This window comes from Hylobates moloch, unplaced genomic scaffold (genome assembly GCF_009828535.3).
Source record: "Hylobates moloch isolate HMO894 unplaced genomic scaffold, HMol_V3 SCAFFOLD_12, whole genome shotgun sequence".
NCBI lineage: Eukaryota > Metazoa > Chordata > Mammalia > Primates > Hylobatidae > Hylobates > Hylobates moloch.
This window is the reverse complement of record NW_026652287.1, coordinates 10070215-10088789: the sequence shown is the minus strand read 5'-3', so window position 1 is coordinate 10088789 and position 18575 is coordinate 10070215. Positions and strand designations below refer to the sequence as shown.

Below are 18575 nucleotides of genomic sequence, written 5' to 3'. Positions count from 1 at the left end.
TTTGTTGTCCTTTACTTTTGGGAAGAGAGTGTATGTGTACTGCCTCATACATTTTATTAAGTACACACATAGGTGCTTTCAAAGAAATAAGGAACTTTTTGCCTCATTTCCTTTTTTCTGTATTTTTAAGGAAATTAAAAGGAGCCTGACATTTTCAGCTGCTTAACTTTCTCATTTATAGGTATATATCTAGTATCAATTGACATTTATGCTATTTCAGGCCTAGCCTTTAGCCTCATACTTTTGTTTTCTGCTGCTGTTATTTAAAGATAATATTAAAATGTATATACAGCTATACCATGCTTCAAGAACTCCTAGCAGAGGGAACGTAAATGGCCTTTATTTTTCTTTCTTTTTTCTTTTTTTTTTTTTTTTTGAGACAGAGTCTTGCTCTTTTGCCAGGCAGGAGTGCAGTGGCACGATCTCAGCTCACTGCAACATCCGCCTCCCGGGTTCAGGCAATTCCCCTGCCTCAGCCTCCCAAGTAGCTGGGACTACAGGTGAGCACCACCACGCCTGGCTAATTTTTTGTATTTTAGTAGAGACGGGGTTTCACTGTATTGGTCAGGATGGTCTCCCATCTCTTGACTTCGTGATCTGCCCACCTCGGCCTCCCAAAGTGCTGGGATTACAGACGTGAGCTACCTCGCCCAGCCTTGCCCTTTATTTTTGACATTGTAAAAGAACAGACAAGCAGGCAGGGCGTGATCTTGTCTTTGTCAGGATCTCACTTTGTCACCCAGGCTGGAGTGCAGTGGCATTATCACGGCTCACTGCAACCTTGACCTCTAGGGCCTAAGTGATCCTCCCAACTTAGCCTCCTGAGTAGCTAGCTGGGACTACAGGCATGCACCACTGTGCCCAGCTAATTGTTTTGTATTTTTTTGTAGAGACAGGGTTTCCATGTTGGCCAAGCTGATCTCAAACTCCTGACCTCAGGTGATCCACCCACCTCAGCCTCCCAAAGTGCTGGGATTATAGGCATGAGCCAAAACCCTGTTTTCTTTACCAAAAATATAAGACAGTTTATTTGCAAACAGTTGACTTATCAGGAAGGTAACCAGTACAGAAATGCTATATGTTTTGAAGCTTAATTCTTCTGCAGTAATGGAACCGATGTTCTGCTGACATTAACAATCAAACTTTTCAGATGAAGAGGCAATGGTTAGGATGACTAAGAGGAGTTTCGGACCCATGTACACCTCAAATCTCAGAATGATGGCTGGGTTGGGTAGTATGAAATTGGAGGAGCTATAGACAAATGTTTCTTTTTAAAAAAGGATACTAAGAAGGCAAGTCATCATGTTGCCCTTACTCTGATACATTTCAGTGTAGAGGGTTTTTTTTGGTTTGTTTTTTTCTTTTTATTTCTAGATTTCTTTTCAGCCAGTTTTCAGGCAACATTTTCTCACCAAGAAAGACCTCATTAAAGCTCTTGTGGAGAATATAGATATGGACACAAGCCTCATTTTGGAATATTGCAGGTAATTCTTTAAACATTAACGGTATTTTTGCTGTTAACAAACTGGTAATTGTTATTGCAAGAACACAGTAATAACGATGATTATTTTATGAGGTCCATGGACCGCTGATATTTTCTTTTGCTCATTCCCAAACTGAGTAAATATGAAATCAAATTAGAGTCTCTTTTGATATCACCATTTAAATTCACTATTTAGTGTTTCCCAAACTTGTCTCCTGATAAGCATTGTCTAGGGTACTTGATTTCAAATGCAGGTTTCTGGGCCTCTCTGGCAGTTCTGACTCAGTGAGTCTGGACCGAGGCCTAGAAATCACTGGTCTCTAATAGGAGCTCAGGTGATTCCTATGATCAGAAAAGTTGGAGAATATTCTTCTGAGTAATAAACTTCTAAATCAGGTTAACTAGGGAGCAAAGTAATCTTAAAAATTAATGAAAAGTATGATTTAGGGAGAATTTCTATTTTCCTATTAAAAGTATTTATAAAAGAATTTTTATTTAATTAATTTATTTATTTGAGACGGAGTCTCCCTCTGTCACCCAGGCTGGAGTGCAGTGGCGCAATCTCTGCTCACCGCGACCTCCACCTTCAAGCGATTCTCTGGCCTCAACCTCCCAAGTAGGTGGGATTACAGGCATGCACCACCACACCTGGCTAATTTTTATATTTTTAATAGAGATGGGGTTTCACCATGTTGGCCACGCTGGTCCCGAACTCCTGACCTCAAGTGATTCACCCGCCTCGGCCTCCCAAAGTACTGGGATTATAGGTGTGAGCCACTGTGCCTGAACAAGAATTTTTAGAACTAAGATAAAATGTGTTATTTATAGATTCAGCTTACTTTGATGAGTAGGGATAAATGATTTGTAATTTATATCACAGATGTTTCTAACTAGTAAATACAAGGACTCGTTTTCTGGTTTTAGAATGCTTTCAGATACGTCACCTCGTTTAATTTTTACGGTTCTTATTGCATATGTTGCCAGTTGATATATGAGAAAAACCCATAGTATGTGACCTGCTCAAGGTCAAATTATTAATGACAGCTTCTAAAATATTATGGGTGCTATAACCCCCATCTGATTTGTAACAGATTAATGGAATCTGAGTTAGTGAGAATGAAACTGCTTGGTGCATTTCCTGCACCGGGCAGGCATCTAGTTCTTTGTCTCTGTGGATAGTGGGGAAAGACCGTGGCTGTCACCATCCAGTACCTGTAAGTCAAGGACTATAGGCTGCCCATAGCTTGAAGGAGCACTGACTAAAGAGTAGTTTGAAATAACAAAACTATGTCATTCTTCAGTTTAGTGTTATAAATCCAGAATAGGGTACGCACACTCTTATCTTTTTTATTAATTTGAACTTCTGCTAGATTCTTCTGTCATGTTTTATGGTGCAGGACACTTTTTTGAAATTTAAATAGCTATAATGTCAAGTTAATTTCATAATTATTCTACTTATGTGGCATTGATGATTTGTATTCATATGATAGTGACACTTCTGCCTCAGGCAGTCTACCTGAATAAATTTAGATAACCTTTAGAATATCAGAGAGTGACTTGAAAATGGTGGTACTTAAGCCTTTTATTGATATTTTAGTTACTCTGTATAGCAAATTAAACTATCACTGTCTTACTAATAGGGTCTAAAAAGGCATTTCAGTTGTCATTTTGTCTATAGTAACCAGATTCTTTTTTTTTTGAGACGGAGTCTCACTCTGTCACCGAGGCTGGAGTGCAGTGGCGCGATCTTGTCTCCTCCTGGGTTCAAGTGATTCTCCTGCCTCAGCCTCCTGAGTAGCTGGGATTACAGGCGCTCACCACCATGCTGGGTTAATTTTTTGTATTTTAGTAGAGATGGGGTTTCACCATGTTGCCCAGGCTGGTCTCGAACTCCTGAGCTCAGACAGTCCACCCGTCTCGACCTCCCAAAGTGCTAGGATTACAGGCGTGAGCCACCATGCCTGGCCTAATTTTTGTATTTTTGGTAGAGATGGGGTTTCACCATATTGATCAGACTGGTCTCCAACTCCTGACCTCAAGTGATCCACCTGCCTCGGCCTCCCAAAGTGCTGGGATTACAGGCGTGAATCACCGTGCCCAGCCTGATTTTTTTTTATCTTTGAAAAAAAAAAAACAAAAAAAAAAACAGCTTTTTGGCCAGGTATGGTGGCTAACACCTATAATCCCAACACTTTGCGGGGCCAAGGCGGGAGGATCGCTTGAGGCCAGGAGTTGGAGACCAGCCTTGGTGACATAGTGAGAGCCCCATCTCTACAAAAATAAAAAAATTCACTGAGTGTTGTGGCTTATGCTTGTAGTTCCAGCTACTTGAGAGGTCGAGGTGGGAGGATTACTTGAACCCAGGAGGTTGAGACTGCAGTGAGCCTTGATTATGCCGCTGCACTTTAGCCTGGGGAACAGAATGAGACCCTGTCTCAAAAAAACAAAAAAAATCCAACTTTTTGTTTTGTTGATCCTTGGTATTGTTTTTGTTTCAATTTCATTTATTTCTGCTCTGATCTTTATTACTTCTTTTCTTTTACTAATTTTGTTTGGTTTGTTCTTCCTTTTCTACTTCTTTAAGATGTATTGTTAGGTTGTTTGTGGATTTTTTCTACTTTTTTGATGTGTAGGCACTCATAGGTATAAACTGTTTTCAGCTTTTAATTATTACAAAGAGTTGCTGCAGAAGACATCCTTACTAACGTGTATCTTTTTCTTCTTAGGTGAAATTTGTAAATGTTGCATTGTTATACTAAAGAGCATAAATATTTTCAATTTTATTACAGATTTCTCTCCAATATTCTAACAGTTTACACACCCACCAGGAATAATACCTGATTTTTTTTTTTTTTTTGAGATGGAGTCTTGCTCTGTTGCCCAAACTGGAGTGCAGTAGCGCAATCTTGGCTCACCACAACCTCCACCTCCCGGGTTCAAGCAATTCTCCTGCCTCAGCTTCCCGAGTAGCTGGGACTACAGCCATGTGCCACCATGCCTGGCTAATTTTTGTATTTTTAGTAGAGATGGGGTTTCACTGTGTTGGCCAGGCTGGTCTCAAACTCCTGACCTCGTGATCTGTTCACCTTGGCCTCCCAAAGTGCTGGGATTACAGGTATGAGCCACTGTGCCCGACCTAATATCTGATTTTTAAAAGGCAGTAATTAGCTTTGATGACAGGTAGTTTGTCTGATTTTGAGACTGGACAATGACAAGGTTAAATTTCAACAATGGAAGCATGTACCCAAGTGTTTTGTCAGGTACTTTGCATGGAAATGCCTGCAGATAGGGAGATTGGTGTGTATTGAATGCTTCTTTTAGCACATTTCAGTTGGACTGCAATGCGGTTCTTCAGCTCTTCATTGAAACACTGCTCCACAACACGAATGCCAGCCAAGGCCAGGGAGATGCAAGCATGGACTCTGCAAAGCGGCGGCATCCCAAACTCCTGGCCAAAGCCCTTGAGATGGTTCCTTTACTGACGAGCACAAAAGATTTGGTCATCAGTCTTAGTGGAATACTACATAAGGTAGACACACAGTGAAATGAATCGGGTCATCTCAGTCATCCCTCCCACCCTTACTAATTAGATACATTAGTAACAAACTGGATGTAAAAGTCTATATTTTTATCAACTTTTAATTTGAAATATTCTCTTGATTTCTATATTTTTAACAAAGTTAAATACAATTTTCCCATTTTTCAAAATAGAAATAGCTTGTCTTCCCCAGATTTTTTAAAACCTTACACATTCTTTGAATTTATATGAGCTAGAGAGAAATGTATAAATCAAAACAAGCAATTTCCCTATAACCCCACTCCCTAGAGATGAAAATGTTAATAGTGTGGTATAGTAACTGTCTTAAACTAAATATACTCTTCTGTGACCCTCTTTTTTCACTTAACATATTGTCATTATATGTCAATACATACACATCTATCTCAAAAGAAACAATTTCTTTTTCATGGTTCCATGGTTCTGCCGGAAATGTCTTTTTTTTTTTTTTTTTTTTTTGAGATAGGGTCTCACTGTCACCCAGGCTGGAGTGCAGTGGTGTGAACATGGCTCATGGCAGCCTTGACCTCCTGGGCTGAAGTGATCCTTCTACTTCAGCCTCCCAGATAGCTGGAACTGTAGGTGCATGCTGCCATACCCTGGTAATTTTTTTAATTTTTAAAATTTTTTAAATGTTTAAAAAAATTTTTTTGTGAAGATGAATCTCACTGTGTTGTCTGGGTATGGCTGGGTAAATTTTATTATTATAAATGTTATAATTAATATCTTCATATATGTTTTTATGCTTTTGTCTGATTTGTTTTTTTTTTTTAAGAGAAGGGGGTCTCACTATATTTCCCAGGTTGGCCTCTAACTCCTGGGCTCAAGTGATCGTCCTGCTTCAGCCTCCTGAGTAGCTGGAACTACAAGGACTATACCTGGCTTCTGCTGAGTATTTGTTTAGGAGATCTTCTGATCTTCTGAGAATTGGAATGTTTGGTCAGGGGGTAGTTTAATGGAGAAATGAAGGTGAATGGCGGGGAAATAAATTTTTTTTTTTTTTTTTCTGAGATGGAGTTTTGCTCTTGTTGTCCAGGCTGTAGTCTAATGGCGCAGGTCTTGGCTCGTTGCAACCTCTGCCTCCCAGGTTCTCTTGCCTCAGCCTCCCAAGTAGCTGGGGTTACAGGCATGCACCACCACGTCCAGCTAATTTTTTGTATTTAGTAGCGATAGGGTTTCATCATGTTGGTCAGGCTGGTCATGAACTCCTGACCACCTGCCTCAGCCTCCCAAAGTGCTGGAATTACAGGCGTGAGCCACGGCGCCCAGCCTGGAAATAAAATTTTAAGCCTGAAATAAATATTTCAGTTTTATATTTTGCTTGTAATTCAGCCAAAAATTACATAGATTGCTCAAATTTTCTAGGTACAATATTTCATCTTCCCACTTTGTTCAATGTTTTTCACGCGATTTTTGTTGGCATTTAAAAAGTAGGCCAGCCTGGGGAACATAGTAAGAATTTGTCACTACAAAAAATTTTTTTTAATTAGCTAGGTCTAGTGGTACGTGCCTGTAGTCCCAGCTATTTGGGAAGCTGAAGGGGGGGATTGCTTGAGCCCAGGAGGTCAAGGCTGCAGTGAGTTGTGATTGCACTCCAGCCTGGGTGATAGAGCGAGACTCTGTCTCAAAAATAAAAAGGAAAAAAGTAATGGTGTGTGGGTAGAAAGAAAAGAACAAAGAGAAGACTTCCTTGTTGTTTTTTGTTGTTGTTGTTGTTTTGATGTGAAATCTCACTCCGTTGTCCATGCTGGAGTGTAATGGCACGATCTCGGATCACTGCAACCTCCGCCTCCTGGGTTCAAGCGATTCTTCTGCCTCTGCCTCCTGAGTAGTTGGGACTACAGGCACGCACCACCACGCCGGCTAATTTTTGTATTTTTAGTAGAGACAGAATTTCGCCATATTGGCCCAGCTGGTCTCAAATGCCTGACTTCAGGTGATCCGCCTGCCTTAGCCTCCCAAAGTGTTGGGATTACAGGCATGAGCCACCGTACCCAGCCTGACTTCCTTTCTTTTTATGTTAATATGTATATATGCCACACAATTAATTCTTGCACTATAGTATATAGTTAGAGCTAAAACAGAATCCTTTGAGAAACTTGCTTGGAGGTCCACAGTTTTACTCATGTCATTTCTAAGAAAAGGATGTTTCTTTCTGTTCTAATTTTCCCATAGTAAATGAAAGAAATGGAACTTTAATTTCAAAATATTATAAAATTTTGACCATACCCCTACCCTTTCTATGCTTTTAGTATCTTAAGAGCTTCCTTCTTTTTTTTGAGACTTAGTCTGGTTCTTTTGTTCAGCCTGGAGAGCAGTGGTGTGATCTCAGCTCACTGCAACCTCCACCTCCCAGGTTCAAGTGATTCTTCTGCCTCAGCCTCCCAAGTAGCTGGGACTACAGGTGCATGCCACCACACCCAGCTAATTTTTTTATTTTTGGTAGAGATGGGGTTTCACCCTGTTGGCCAGGCTGGTCTTGAACTCTTGACCCCAGGTGATCCACCGACCTTGGCCTTCCGAAGTGCTGGGATTACAGGCAAGAGCATCCTTCTTTACTAAAACAATACTGCCTTGTGCAGTTTTTTAAAACAGCCTTTGAGACCTTTTTTAGCATGTATGTTTATCCTCACAGGTAATTTTAGAGGTGAGAAAATTGTAGCTCTTTATTTTTTTATTTATATTTATTTATTTACTTTTGAGATGGAGTCTCGCTCTGTCGCCCAGGCTGGAGTGCAGTGGCATGATCTCGGCTCACTGCAAGCTCCGCCTCCTGGGTTCACACCATTCTCCTGCCTCAGCCTCCCGAGTAGCTGGGACTCCAGGTGCCCGCCACCACGCCCGGCTAATTTTTGTGTGTGTTTTTAGTAGAGATGGGGTTTCACCATGTTTGCCAGGATGGTCTTGATCTCCTGACCTCGTGATCCACCCACCTTAGCCTCCCAAAGTTCTAGGATTACAGGCGTGAGCCGCCGCGCCTGGCCAATTCTAGCTCATTTTTAAGGGAGTAATTAATTTAACAATGTCGTGCAGTGAGATTTTTATATTTGTAATCTGTGCTGATGATTGTAATTGAATGAACTTTCAACATGGCAAAGTCTTATCAAGTTTTGATATATTTTTGTTTTTATACAGTTGGATCCTTATGACTATGAAATGATTGAAGTTGTCCTGAAAGTTATAGAACGAGCTGATGAAAAGATAACCAATATTAATATTAATCAGGTATAACAAATATATCAAAGATGTAAAAATCATCTTTCTGCTTTTATTTGGATCATAAATCATATCATTATCCAGGGCCTTTCCAAATTATCCATTGAATTCCCTTTAAACTCTGTGGTTTATTTTAGGTTTTTGAAAATCTTTACAAATCTTTAAAAAAGGAAAAAGATTTTCATGACATTCCTATTTTATTACTTCATCCTTTTTTTGCTGTTTTGAGGTGATTTAAATAACCTCTCCTGCTGTCGAAGAGTATGAAGTCACTACAGAACTAATTGTGAAGAACTAAGGCGACATTTGCCATGTAGGAAGTGAAAAAGGCCATGGGACTGAGAGTTAGGTCAGCTCTGTGTATTAATGGGTAGGTCCAAGACCTACTCAATTGTGTCTCAGTACTTTCATTAACTTCTTCATCGTTTCTGAATTTTGGTCATAGTGGCTTTTATACTTTTTAATTTGATTTTAGAAATTAATATTTTAGAAATATTTTAATATTATGTTAATAAGACATTATATAAGAAAATATATCAATTCAAAAGATTATACAAAGTTCCGTAATATAAAATATAAACATAAGAAAGATAAGAGCGTAGAGAATTAATTTAGATCTGTAGCCTCTATATTTAAAATGAAATCAAGTATTTTGAATTATATCTCAAATTATTTGAAGAGCAGATAACAAACTGTCAAGCTCTTATTTACAAAACATCCTACCAGCAACAAGGCACCAGTGGTTTCTCCTCATAGGATTCCTTTAATCATTGTATATAAATTCTAGTTTAGATGAATAATGTTAAAGGGAATACTAGAAAAGGTTTTGATCCTCTTTCTGAAAACAAGATGGTCTCAGGAATGGAAACTTTTGATGATATACTGTTAGATGATTTTGTGACAGTTTAGGATTGGGTTACTCTTACTGGACAAAAGTTTTTTATTTTAATATAGGCATTGAGTATTCTGAAACATCTGAAGTCATACAGAAGAATTTCTCCTCCCGTGGATCTAGAATATCAGTATATGTTGGAACATGTCATAACTTTGCCATCAGCTGCCCAAACTAGACTGCCTTTTCACCTGATATTCTTTGGCACAGCACAGAACTTCTGGAAAATTCTCTGTATGTGTTCACTAACTTTTATGAATTTTACTGGATAGCCAAATTTTTTTTCTTAAGCAAATCATACTTTCCTTGTTTCCTTTTTAGCTACAGAACTCAGTGAAGAATCTTTCCCAACATTGCTCTTAATTTCGAAACTAATGAAGGTAATGGGTTAAAACGTTGTAAGACATTTCTGTATTCTGTAATTAATTCTGACCCCGTATAGAAGATTTTTCTGCTGCTTTCATGTAAAACCTTATATGTGAATATGTGCTTCAGCCATAACCTTCCTTTTCTTTGAAGTTCTCTCTGGACACTCTGTATGTGTCTACGGCAAAACATGTTTTCGAAAAAAAACTGAAGCCAAAGCTCCTGAAGTTAACACAAGCTAAATCCTCAACACTGATTAACAAGGAAATAACTAAGATCACGCAGACCATCGAATCCTACTTACTCTCTATAGTCAACCCAGAGTGGGCTGTGGCTATTGCCATCAGCCTTGCCCAGGATATCCCTGAAGGTAAGAGCTCTTCTTTTAAAATTGTAGTTTAAAAAAAAAAAAAAAGAGTACTCTTTTTGCATCTTTAAGGTGAAGCAGGATGGTAGTTTTCAAATGTATGTGCCTGCTCTCTTAACTGTGGTGAATGCTGAAACGCTCAAGGGCAGTGGTCACGGGCAGGGAGGCAGGCAATTTCCAGCTTGTCCTTGTGCCTTCTTTGGGGTGTGACCATTGCTAGGAATAGGCAGTGATGGGTACTTCCTAATATCCAATCACACTTTCTTTTTTTTGAGATGGAGTCTTGCCCTGTCGCCAGGCTGGGGTGTAGTGGCATGATCTTGGCTCACCGCAACCTCCACCTCCCGGGTTCAAGTGATTCTCCTGCCTCAGTGTCCCGAGTAGCTGGGACTACAGGTGTGCGCCACCATGCCCAGCTAATTTTTGTATTTTTAGTAGAGACAGGGTTTCACCATGTTGGCCATGATGATCTTGATCTCTTGACCTCGTGATCCGCCCACCTCAGCCTCCCAAAGTGCTGGGATTACAGGCGTGAGCCACTGCACCTGGCCCAATCACACTTTCAATAAGGAATCTTTAGATAGTCTCACATAACCAAACAGGTGCACAAGCATAGGCACTTACTGCTACATTTTTGGTTGTAACAAAAGTTGAAAGTGACTTTTTAAAAAATGCTCAGGTCAGGAACTGGTTAGAAAATAGGGTGTATTCGTAGAACGAAATATTATGGGGCTGATTTGGAAAGATATCCAAGATACGAAGTGAGAACAGCAAATTATACTAGAATATGTATGGTATTACCCATTAGGGTTAAGATGCACATGCATGCATGTGTGAACACAGACTGACACACACACAGACAAAACTCCTAAAGGCATATAAGAATCTAGAGAATAGGAATGGAAGCTGATGAGAGGGCCTCGGTGGACTTTATTTTTTTTTTTTGACGGAGTCTTGCTCTGTCACCCAGTTTGGAGTGCAGTGGCGTGATCTTGGCTCACTGCAACCTCTGCCTCAGCCTCCTGAGTAGCTGGGACTACAGGCGTGTGCCACCATGCCCAGCTATTTTTTGTGTGTTCAGTAGAGACAGGGTTTCTCCGTGTTGGCCAGGGTGGTCTTGAACTCCTGACCTCAAGCGATCCACTTGCCTTGGCCTCCTAACGTGCTGGGATTACAAATGTGAGCCACTGTGCCCAGCCATGAGTATGCATTTTTGTAATTTTAAAAAAGTTGCTAATTTGACCAAAATACATTTTCTTGAAAAGATTAAGACTTGCCTGTAAATCTTTATTTATTTATTTTAGGTTCCTTCAAGATGTCTGCTTTGAAATTCTGCCTTTATTTAGCTGAGAGATGGCTACAGAATATCCCATCGCAGGTGTGTCTGAACTATCAGATTGGCGGCTTTTCTTCTTCCTAATTAAATTGTACTAGCTTAATTTATCTTCTCATGCTGCCCTGGTGCCTAAAATGGAGAAAGAAGACCAAGGCTTTATGTAGATGCTTAGGAACATAACTGAGGAAGGGAGGGATTGTGATTGATAAAGATGGATGCTTGGTTTCAACTGAGACTTACAAAGTAAGATTTTTTTTTTGCTTGGAATTGTTTAAAAGGATGAAAAACGTGAAAAAGCCGAGGCTTTGTTGAAGAAGCTTCATATCCAGTACCGGCGATCGGGCACAGAAGCTGTGCTCATAGCCCACAAGCTGAACACTGAGGAATATTTAAGAGTGATCGGAAAGCCAGCACATCTTATTGTCAGTCTCTACGAACATCCTAGCATCAATCAAAGAATTCAGAATTCATCTGGCACAGATTATCCTGGTGAGGACAAAACAATTTTGTTGTTGTCCAAGAAAAGCTATTATTTTGATTCCCAGTTTTATGTATATATGTATGTGTACATATTTATTACTTACATATGCATATATATGTATATACTTAAACATACTTATATGTGTATGCGTGTGCATATATACACATACACATACAAGTATTCAATATAAGTATTTAAAACTTGAGTTTTTCTTTTAATTCTTTATTTTGAATATCTTAGATATTCATGCAGCAGCTAAAGAAATAGCTGAAGTCAATGAAATTAATTTGGAAAAAGTCTGGGACATGTTGTTGGAAAAATGGCTATGCCCTTCAACAAAACCTGGTGAAGTAAGTACTTGCTGCCCAAGAGTATCTGTAGTTGAGTATGCACCGATGGCTTCTTCTCAAAGGCTAAATATTTATCCCACATGATACAGCCTTCTAATTAGGAGCACAGACTCTTCAAAGAAGGAAGTTTCTTTGTTTGTTTTGTTTTGTTTTGTTTTTGAGACGGAGTCTTGCTCTGTTGCCCAGGCTGGAGTGCAGTGGCGCAATCTCAGCTCACTGCAACCTCTGCCTCCTGGGTGCAAGTGATTCTCCTGCCTCAGCCTCCCGAGTAGCTGGGATTACAGGCGCCTGCTACCACGCCTGGTTGATTTTTATATTTTTGGTAGAGACGGGGTCTCACCATGTTGGTCAGGCTAGCCTCGAACTCCTGACCTTGTGATCCTCCTGCCTCAGCCTCCCAAAGTGCTGGGATTACAGGCGTGAGCCACCACCCCTGGCCTCTTCTTGTTTGTTTTTTAAAGACAGAGTTTCGCTGTGTCACCCTGGCAAGTGCAATGGCACAATCACAGCTTACTGCAGACTTGAACTCCTAGGCTCAAGCAGTCCTCCCCACCTCAGCCTCCCAAGTAGCTGGGACTACATGTGTGCATCACCATGTGTGGCTAATGTTTTGTTTTTTTGTTTGGTTTGTTTTGTAGAGACAGGGTCTCTCACTATGTTGGCCAGGCTGGTCTCAACTCCTGGCCTCAAGTGATCCTCCTGCCTCGATTTCCCAAAGTGCTGGGATTACAGGCATAAGCCACTGTGCCTGTCTGGAACTTTTGTTCATTTTATTACCCTCTGTTATCTAATAAGTTTTAAAGAGATTGTTTACTTTTTTTTTTTTTGGATACAGAGTCTTACTCTGTCATCCAGTCTGGAGTGCAGTGGTGTGATCTCAGCAATCTCTGCCGAGGTTCAAGAGATTCTCCCTCCTCAGCTTCCTGAGTAGCTGGGGTTACAAGTGTGCACCACTATGCCCAGCTAATTTTTGTATTTTTAGTAGAGATGGGGTTTCACCATGTTGGCCAAGCTGGTCTTGAACTCCTGACCTCAGGTGATCTGCCCGCCTTGGCCTCCCAAAGTGTTGGGATTACAGGCGTGAGCCACCACGCCTGGCCTGAGGTTGCTTTCTTTTTGCTTAAATATTGTTCTGTGGCTGTTTTACCTTTCAATTGATGATTTCAGATCCTGTCTTGTATGAAAGAAATGGCCTATTCTTTTACTCAGATTCACGTGATTAACTTTTTGTTTTGAAATAATTTAAAATGTACACAAAAATGCAAAAATAGTAAAAAAAAAAAAAAGAATTCCTATATACACCTTTCACCCAGATCCATGAATTTTTAACGTTTTGCCATATTTGCTTCATCTCTCCTCTATAATTGATACACTCATAATATTTTTCAGAACCATTGGAGAGTAAATTGCATGTGGCATACCCCCTTGCCCCCTGAATATTTTAAGGGTGTATTTCCCAAGAACAGGATTTTCTCTAATCCAACCATAATGTAATTTTCAAAATCAGAAATTTAATGGTGATATAATTGAATTTATGGTCCATTTTACAGTTACGCCAATTGTCCTAATAACGTTTTTTATAGTAGTTTTCTCCCCCAGGTCCAGGATCTTGTCTAGGACTATGCTTTGCATTTGTTGGTCATGTCTCTAGTCTGTTTTGTTTTGTTTTTTTTTGACACAGAGTCTGGCTCCATTGCTCAGGCTGGAGTGCAGTGGTACAATCTCAGCTCACTGCAACCCCCACCTCCTGGCTTCAAGCGAGTCTCATGTCTCAGCCTCCCAAGTAGCTGGGATTACAGGCACCCGCCACCATGCCCAGCTAATTTTTGTACTTTTAGTAGAGATGGGATTTCACCATGTTGGCCGGGCTGGTCTCGAACTCCTGGCCTCATATGTTCCTTCCACCTTGGCCTCCCAAAGTGCTGGTATATTACAGGCATGAGCCACTGTGCTCGGCCTCTAGTCTGTTTTAATCTATAACAGTTCTGTGACTTTTTCTTGTCTTTTATGATATTGACATTTTTGAAGAGTGAAATCCAGCTGTTTCATAAGCTGCCCTCCAATTTGGGCTTGTCTAATACTGCCTCATGATAATATTCAAATTACTTATTTTTTGCATCATACTGCATAAGTTGTGTTGTGCCCTCCTCAGGGTATGACATTTGGAGGCACATGAGGTCCTTTTGCCCTCACAGGTGATGTTAATTTAGCTAACTTGGTTAAGGTGTTGTCTGTTTCTCTACTCCATAATTACTATTTTTCCTTTTGTAATTATTAGAGGAAATATTTTAGGATGATACAACATTCCATTCCTCTTCCAGCTCCTTTCCTCTACCCCTGCACACCTGATTTATTGATGTTTTTGAAGAGCACAGGCCAGTTGGTTTATAAAATATTTCATTTTGGGTCTGCTAATGTTTCTTGTGATTTGATTCAGGTTATGTGCTTTTGGCAAGAATACCGTATAGGTGATGTATTACTTTCAAACGATCACACCAGAAAGCACATAATGTCAGTTTTTAAGAAATAGCATCATTAACATCTAAAATTTAAGATAGGTTTCAGCAAATCCAGATCTTCTGTATCATTTCTTCTGAATTTTCAGGCAGAACTTGAGGTAGATTCGATAATTCCTACATCCACCTAGGCAGATATTCTTGGGGGAACAAAATCTATTTGTAAACAAATAGTGTAATATGACATCAGGGTTTTGTTTCTTTGTTTGTTTGAGATAGGGTCTCATTCAGCCACCCAGGCTAGAGCAGTGGCATGATCTCAGTTCACTACAGCCTCCGCCTCCCTGGCTGAAGTGATTCTCATGCCTCAGTCTCCAGAGTAGCTGGGACTGCAGGTGTCCCAGCTACTTTTTAAAAATTACCTGTGCCCAGCTAATTTTTTTAGTATTTTTAGTAGAGATGGGTTTTCGCCATGTTGCCCAGGCTGATCTCGAACTCCTGAGTTTAGGTGATTCACCCACCTCGGCCTCCCAAGGTGCTGGGATTACAGGTGTGAGCCACTGCACGCGGCCACCATTAGGTTTTTAATTAGCAATTTTTATATCATTTGGCGTTTGATTCAACAAGGATTTTAAAAGTATTTACCAAGAGCATGGACTGTGCTTCAGTGGAAACAGGAGTTAGAAACATATCTTGGCCACGTAGAATATGTGATTGACTTTTAGAAACCAGCCTTTACAGATGTTTTAACTTATATGTAAGTTCGAGGTACACACTAAAAGTTCCTTGAGGCCAGAAACTGCATGTATACATAGCAGATAGTACAGTACTTTGTAAATCCCAATAGATATATACTGAATTAACAAATGGCTCATTTAAAATTCATGGAGTCTTTTCCTTTTACAAATTATCTAATACGGGGCTGGGCAAGGTAGCTCATGCCTGTAATCTCAGCACTTTGGGAGTCCGAGGTGGGAGGATTGCTTGAGGTGAGGGGTTTGAGACTAGCCTGAGCAGCATAATGAGACCCCCATCTCTACAAAAATTTAAAAAATTAGCCACGTGCCATGGTGTGCACCTGTGGTCCCAGCTACTTGGGAGGCTTAGGCAAGAGGATTGCTTGAGCACAGGAGGTTGAGGCTGCAGTGAGCCGTGGTTGTGCCACTGTACTCCAGCCTGAGTGACAGAGCAAGATCCTGTCTCCAAAAATAAAAATAAATCAAAATAAAAATCCAATGCATGTCAGCTCCAGGAAGATAGGAACATTTGCTTTATTTACTCAGGCAATCTATATACTTAGAATTGTGCCTATCATATAGTAAGTGCTCAGTGAATATTTGTTGAGTAAACAAATATGAGTAGACCCATCATTTAAGCAAAAATCTTTTCATAAAGTAATTTATGTTATAATTTTTCTATGTAAACATAATATTGTATATTAGGTTTTTTTATCTAATAGATTTTCAGAGAGATGAATGTTTGTTTAGTCATAAACTTTTTCAGTTTTTGACCTTTTTTTCCTACCTTTTCAAAGAAACCATCAGAATTATTTGAACTTCAAGAAGATGAAGCCCTACGAAGGTACTCTTTTCCTTATATTCACCTATATCGTGATGCAAAATAGAAATCTTACCAGTACGTTTTTCAGCAGTTGATTTTTTTAATGGGCTTTCTTGATAAAACTGGGGTCAGAGTCTATGAGATGAATCAGTTCACTAATACATGGCTAGGAGTCTGCAGTGGAAAACATCAGAGCCAGCCAAGATCTAGAATGTCTGAACTCCTACAAGGGCGAGTGTTCCTAGCACACCTTTAGCTGGAAGGTGCCTCTCAAGCAGAAGAAAACTCTTAGCTAGGACTTTGGCCCCAGACCCTTTTATGTTCTCTTACCATGCTAAACTGGGTTGGTTCAGATATGGGCCACCAGATTCTTTTTGCTCTTCTAACCAATGACTGAGGCCTAGAAAGGCACATTGATTTTTATCTAATGTGCTAGGTCTGATTGGTTATGGCTTGTATTCTTGAGAAGACTCTATCTGGGCTCAAGTCAGAATGAATGTGGCAATCCATTAATGATGCCTGGCACAGGCATGGATAAGGGAGCATTGGTGGCTCACATGCCAGCCAGCTTTTTGTCTTTCTAGCCTAAACCAAAAGTAAGCCAAGTGGCCTGGGAGGCCCTATGTCCAGCCTCAGCCTTGGAGAGCTGATAGAAAAGACATGGAAAAACGACCCCAAGAAACGGATTCCTTCTGGTTTGGAGCAAGCAGAGCTCTCCTAACCACCCATACCATGCCCTCTTTCCCTCTGGACCCCCACCTTGGCCTCATTTAGTCTTTTAAGGGAAAGGCCATCTTTGTTCTAACAAAAGATAGCTCCTGGTATGTCTACCTGAACTAGCCACGTGGAAAGTCTTGGAGGGAAGCGATTTAAAGAGAGGAGAGAAAAAGGAAATCCCAAAAGGCTACTTAATGCAAAGTTCATAACGTGCTGCTTTTTCCACTAAAAGCTCTGCCCCACCCCTCCTCCAGCTGGCCTGATTCATCTTCCCTTCCCGGAGAGGGCCCAGCCTGCCTTGAGTCTAGAGGTTGAAATGGGCTGCTAACAAGGTCCTGCATACCAAACACAGAATTCCCTATGTGTAGCATTCAAGGGACTTTACAGCTACAGTTTGTATTAATTTCTTAAATAAAATTTAAGGGATCAGAGATTGACTAGCCATTCTATAGATGAGGAGGCTGAAGCCTGGCATTTATTGCGTGTATTATCATCTTTAGCAATGAAAGAACTCGAGAAAAGATTAAGCATTCTTTAAAGGGGGAAGCACAAATGTCATTGACCCATTATCCTTCTGATCTGCCTTTGAGTTGTCTAATGACCGTTCCATGGATAGAAAGATAAGTCTGTTGTTTTGATAATCCATCACTAAATTAAAAAATAACTAATTAAAAATTTTTTTCCAGAGTGCAATATCTCCTCCTGTCTCGTCCAATTGATTATAGTTCAAGAATGCTGTTTGTATTTGCAACATCAACTACAACCGTAAGCTCTAGAAACTTAATCCAAACTCTTCTGTGCATCTCAGCTTAACATTTTTTTCCTGTTTATTTACCATGCTTGATTGCATTAACAGATGATTCAGATAATGCTCACGTACATATGTATTCAAAGTCTACCTCATCTCCTAAGCAAGCATTGTCTTTTGCACCATGCTCCATTTAGTGCTGGCCTCTGTAACATCTCCTTAGCGTGCTGAATGGTGCACCTATTGACAGTTTCCACTGGCTGTCTGCATTCACAGTGGTTAACTCCCTGGTCAGTCCACATTCCTGAAGCCAGGAGCCAAACAAACTGGCCACGAACAAGTCTCCACCAAGGCCTAATCCAGCTGCGTGCTCTAGTCAGACCACCCCTTCTGCCCACTAAATTCTAGCTAGGTTGAACTTGCAATTTCCCCTAACGGCAACATGACCTTTAGCTTCAGGTTCTTGCCTATAGAAATGTCCTCTGAGGCAGTTGGAGCAGAGAGAGGAGAAGGGGGTGGAGGCAGTAGGCAAATAATTCTCAGAGAAAAGGAAGAAAAGGAAGTCTGAGGTGCTGATTTTAAAGTCCGTGACAAAAAGGAAAAAGCCTCCCCTTATTTTCTCTACATATAAAGACTTATGACCTAAAAATGGTATTCCATGATAGGTGGCTAGTGCAGCTCACAGCTCAGCTGTGTACATGCTTTTCCTTACAGTCTGCCTTATGTGTACTCCCCATTAATTAGTATTAGTATATATTCAAATGGGAATTCACATTAGTATGATATACAGTAATCCCTCCGTATCTGTGGGAGGACTGGTTCCAGGACCCCCAAGGATACCAAAATCTGAGGACACTCAAGTCTTTTATATAAAATGGTGTCGTATTTGCATGTCACCTACATACATCCTCCTATATACCTTAAATCATCTCTAGGTTACTTATAACAATGCCTGCAAATCACTTCATCCCCATGGATTCAGTGTAGTACTTGGCATGCAGCAAATTCATGTTTGGTTTTTAGAACTTTGTGGAATTTTTTTTTTTC

The 18575-nt window shown here is 40.3% G+C and overlaps 1 protein-coding gene across 3 annotated transcripts in view; it reads left to right on the top strand.

Moving 5' to 3' along the window:
- KNTC1 (kinetochore associated 1) overlaps positions 1–18575 on the top strand; it is a 100904-nt gene that overhangs the window by 64304 nt on the left and 18025 nt on the right. For all 3 annotated transcript variants that reach the window (XM_058424728.1, XM_032168424.2, XM_032168425.2), the window contains 11 exons: positions 1375–1484; positions 4805–5012; positions 8175–8264; positions 9210–9381; positions 9469–9527; positions 9667–9883; positions 11185–11258; positions 11495–11705; positions 11938–12047; positions 16038–16084; positions 17467–17545. In XM_058424728.1, coding sequence (XP_058280711.1) covers positions 1375–1484; positions 4805–5012; positions 8175–8264; positions 9210–9381; positions 9469–9527; positions 9667–9883; positions 11185–11258; positions 11495–11705; positions 11938–12047; positions 16038–16084; positions 17467–17545 — 1377 coding nt within the window. The remainder of the gene's footprint in view (positions 1–1374; positions 1485–4804; positions 5013–8174; positions 8265–9209; positions 9382–9468; positions 9528–9666; positions 9884–11184; positions 11259–11494; positions 11706–11937; positions 12048–16037; positions 16085–17466; positions 17546–18575) is intronic.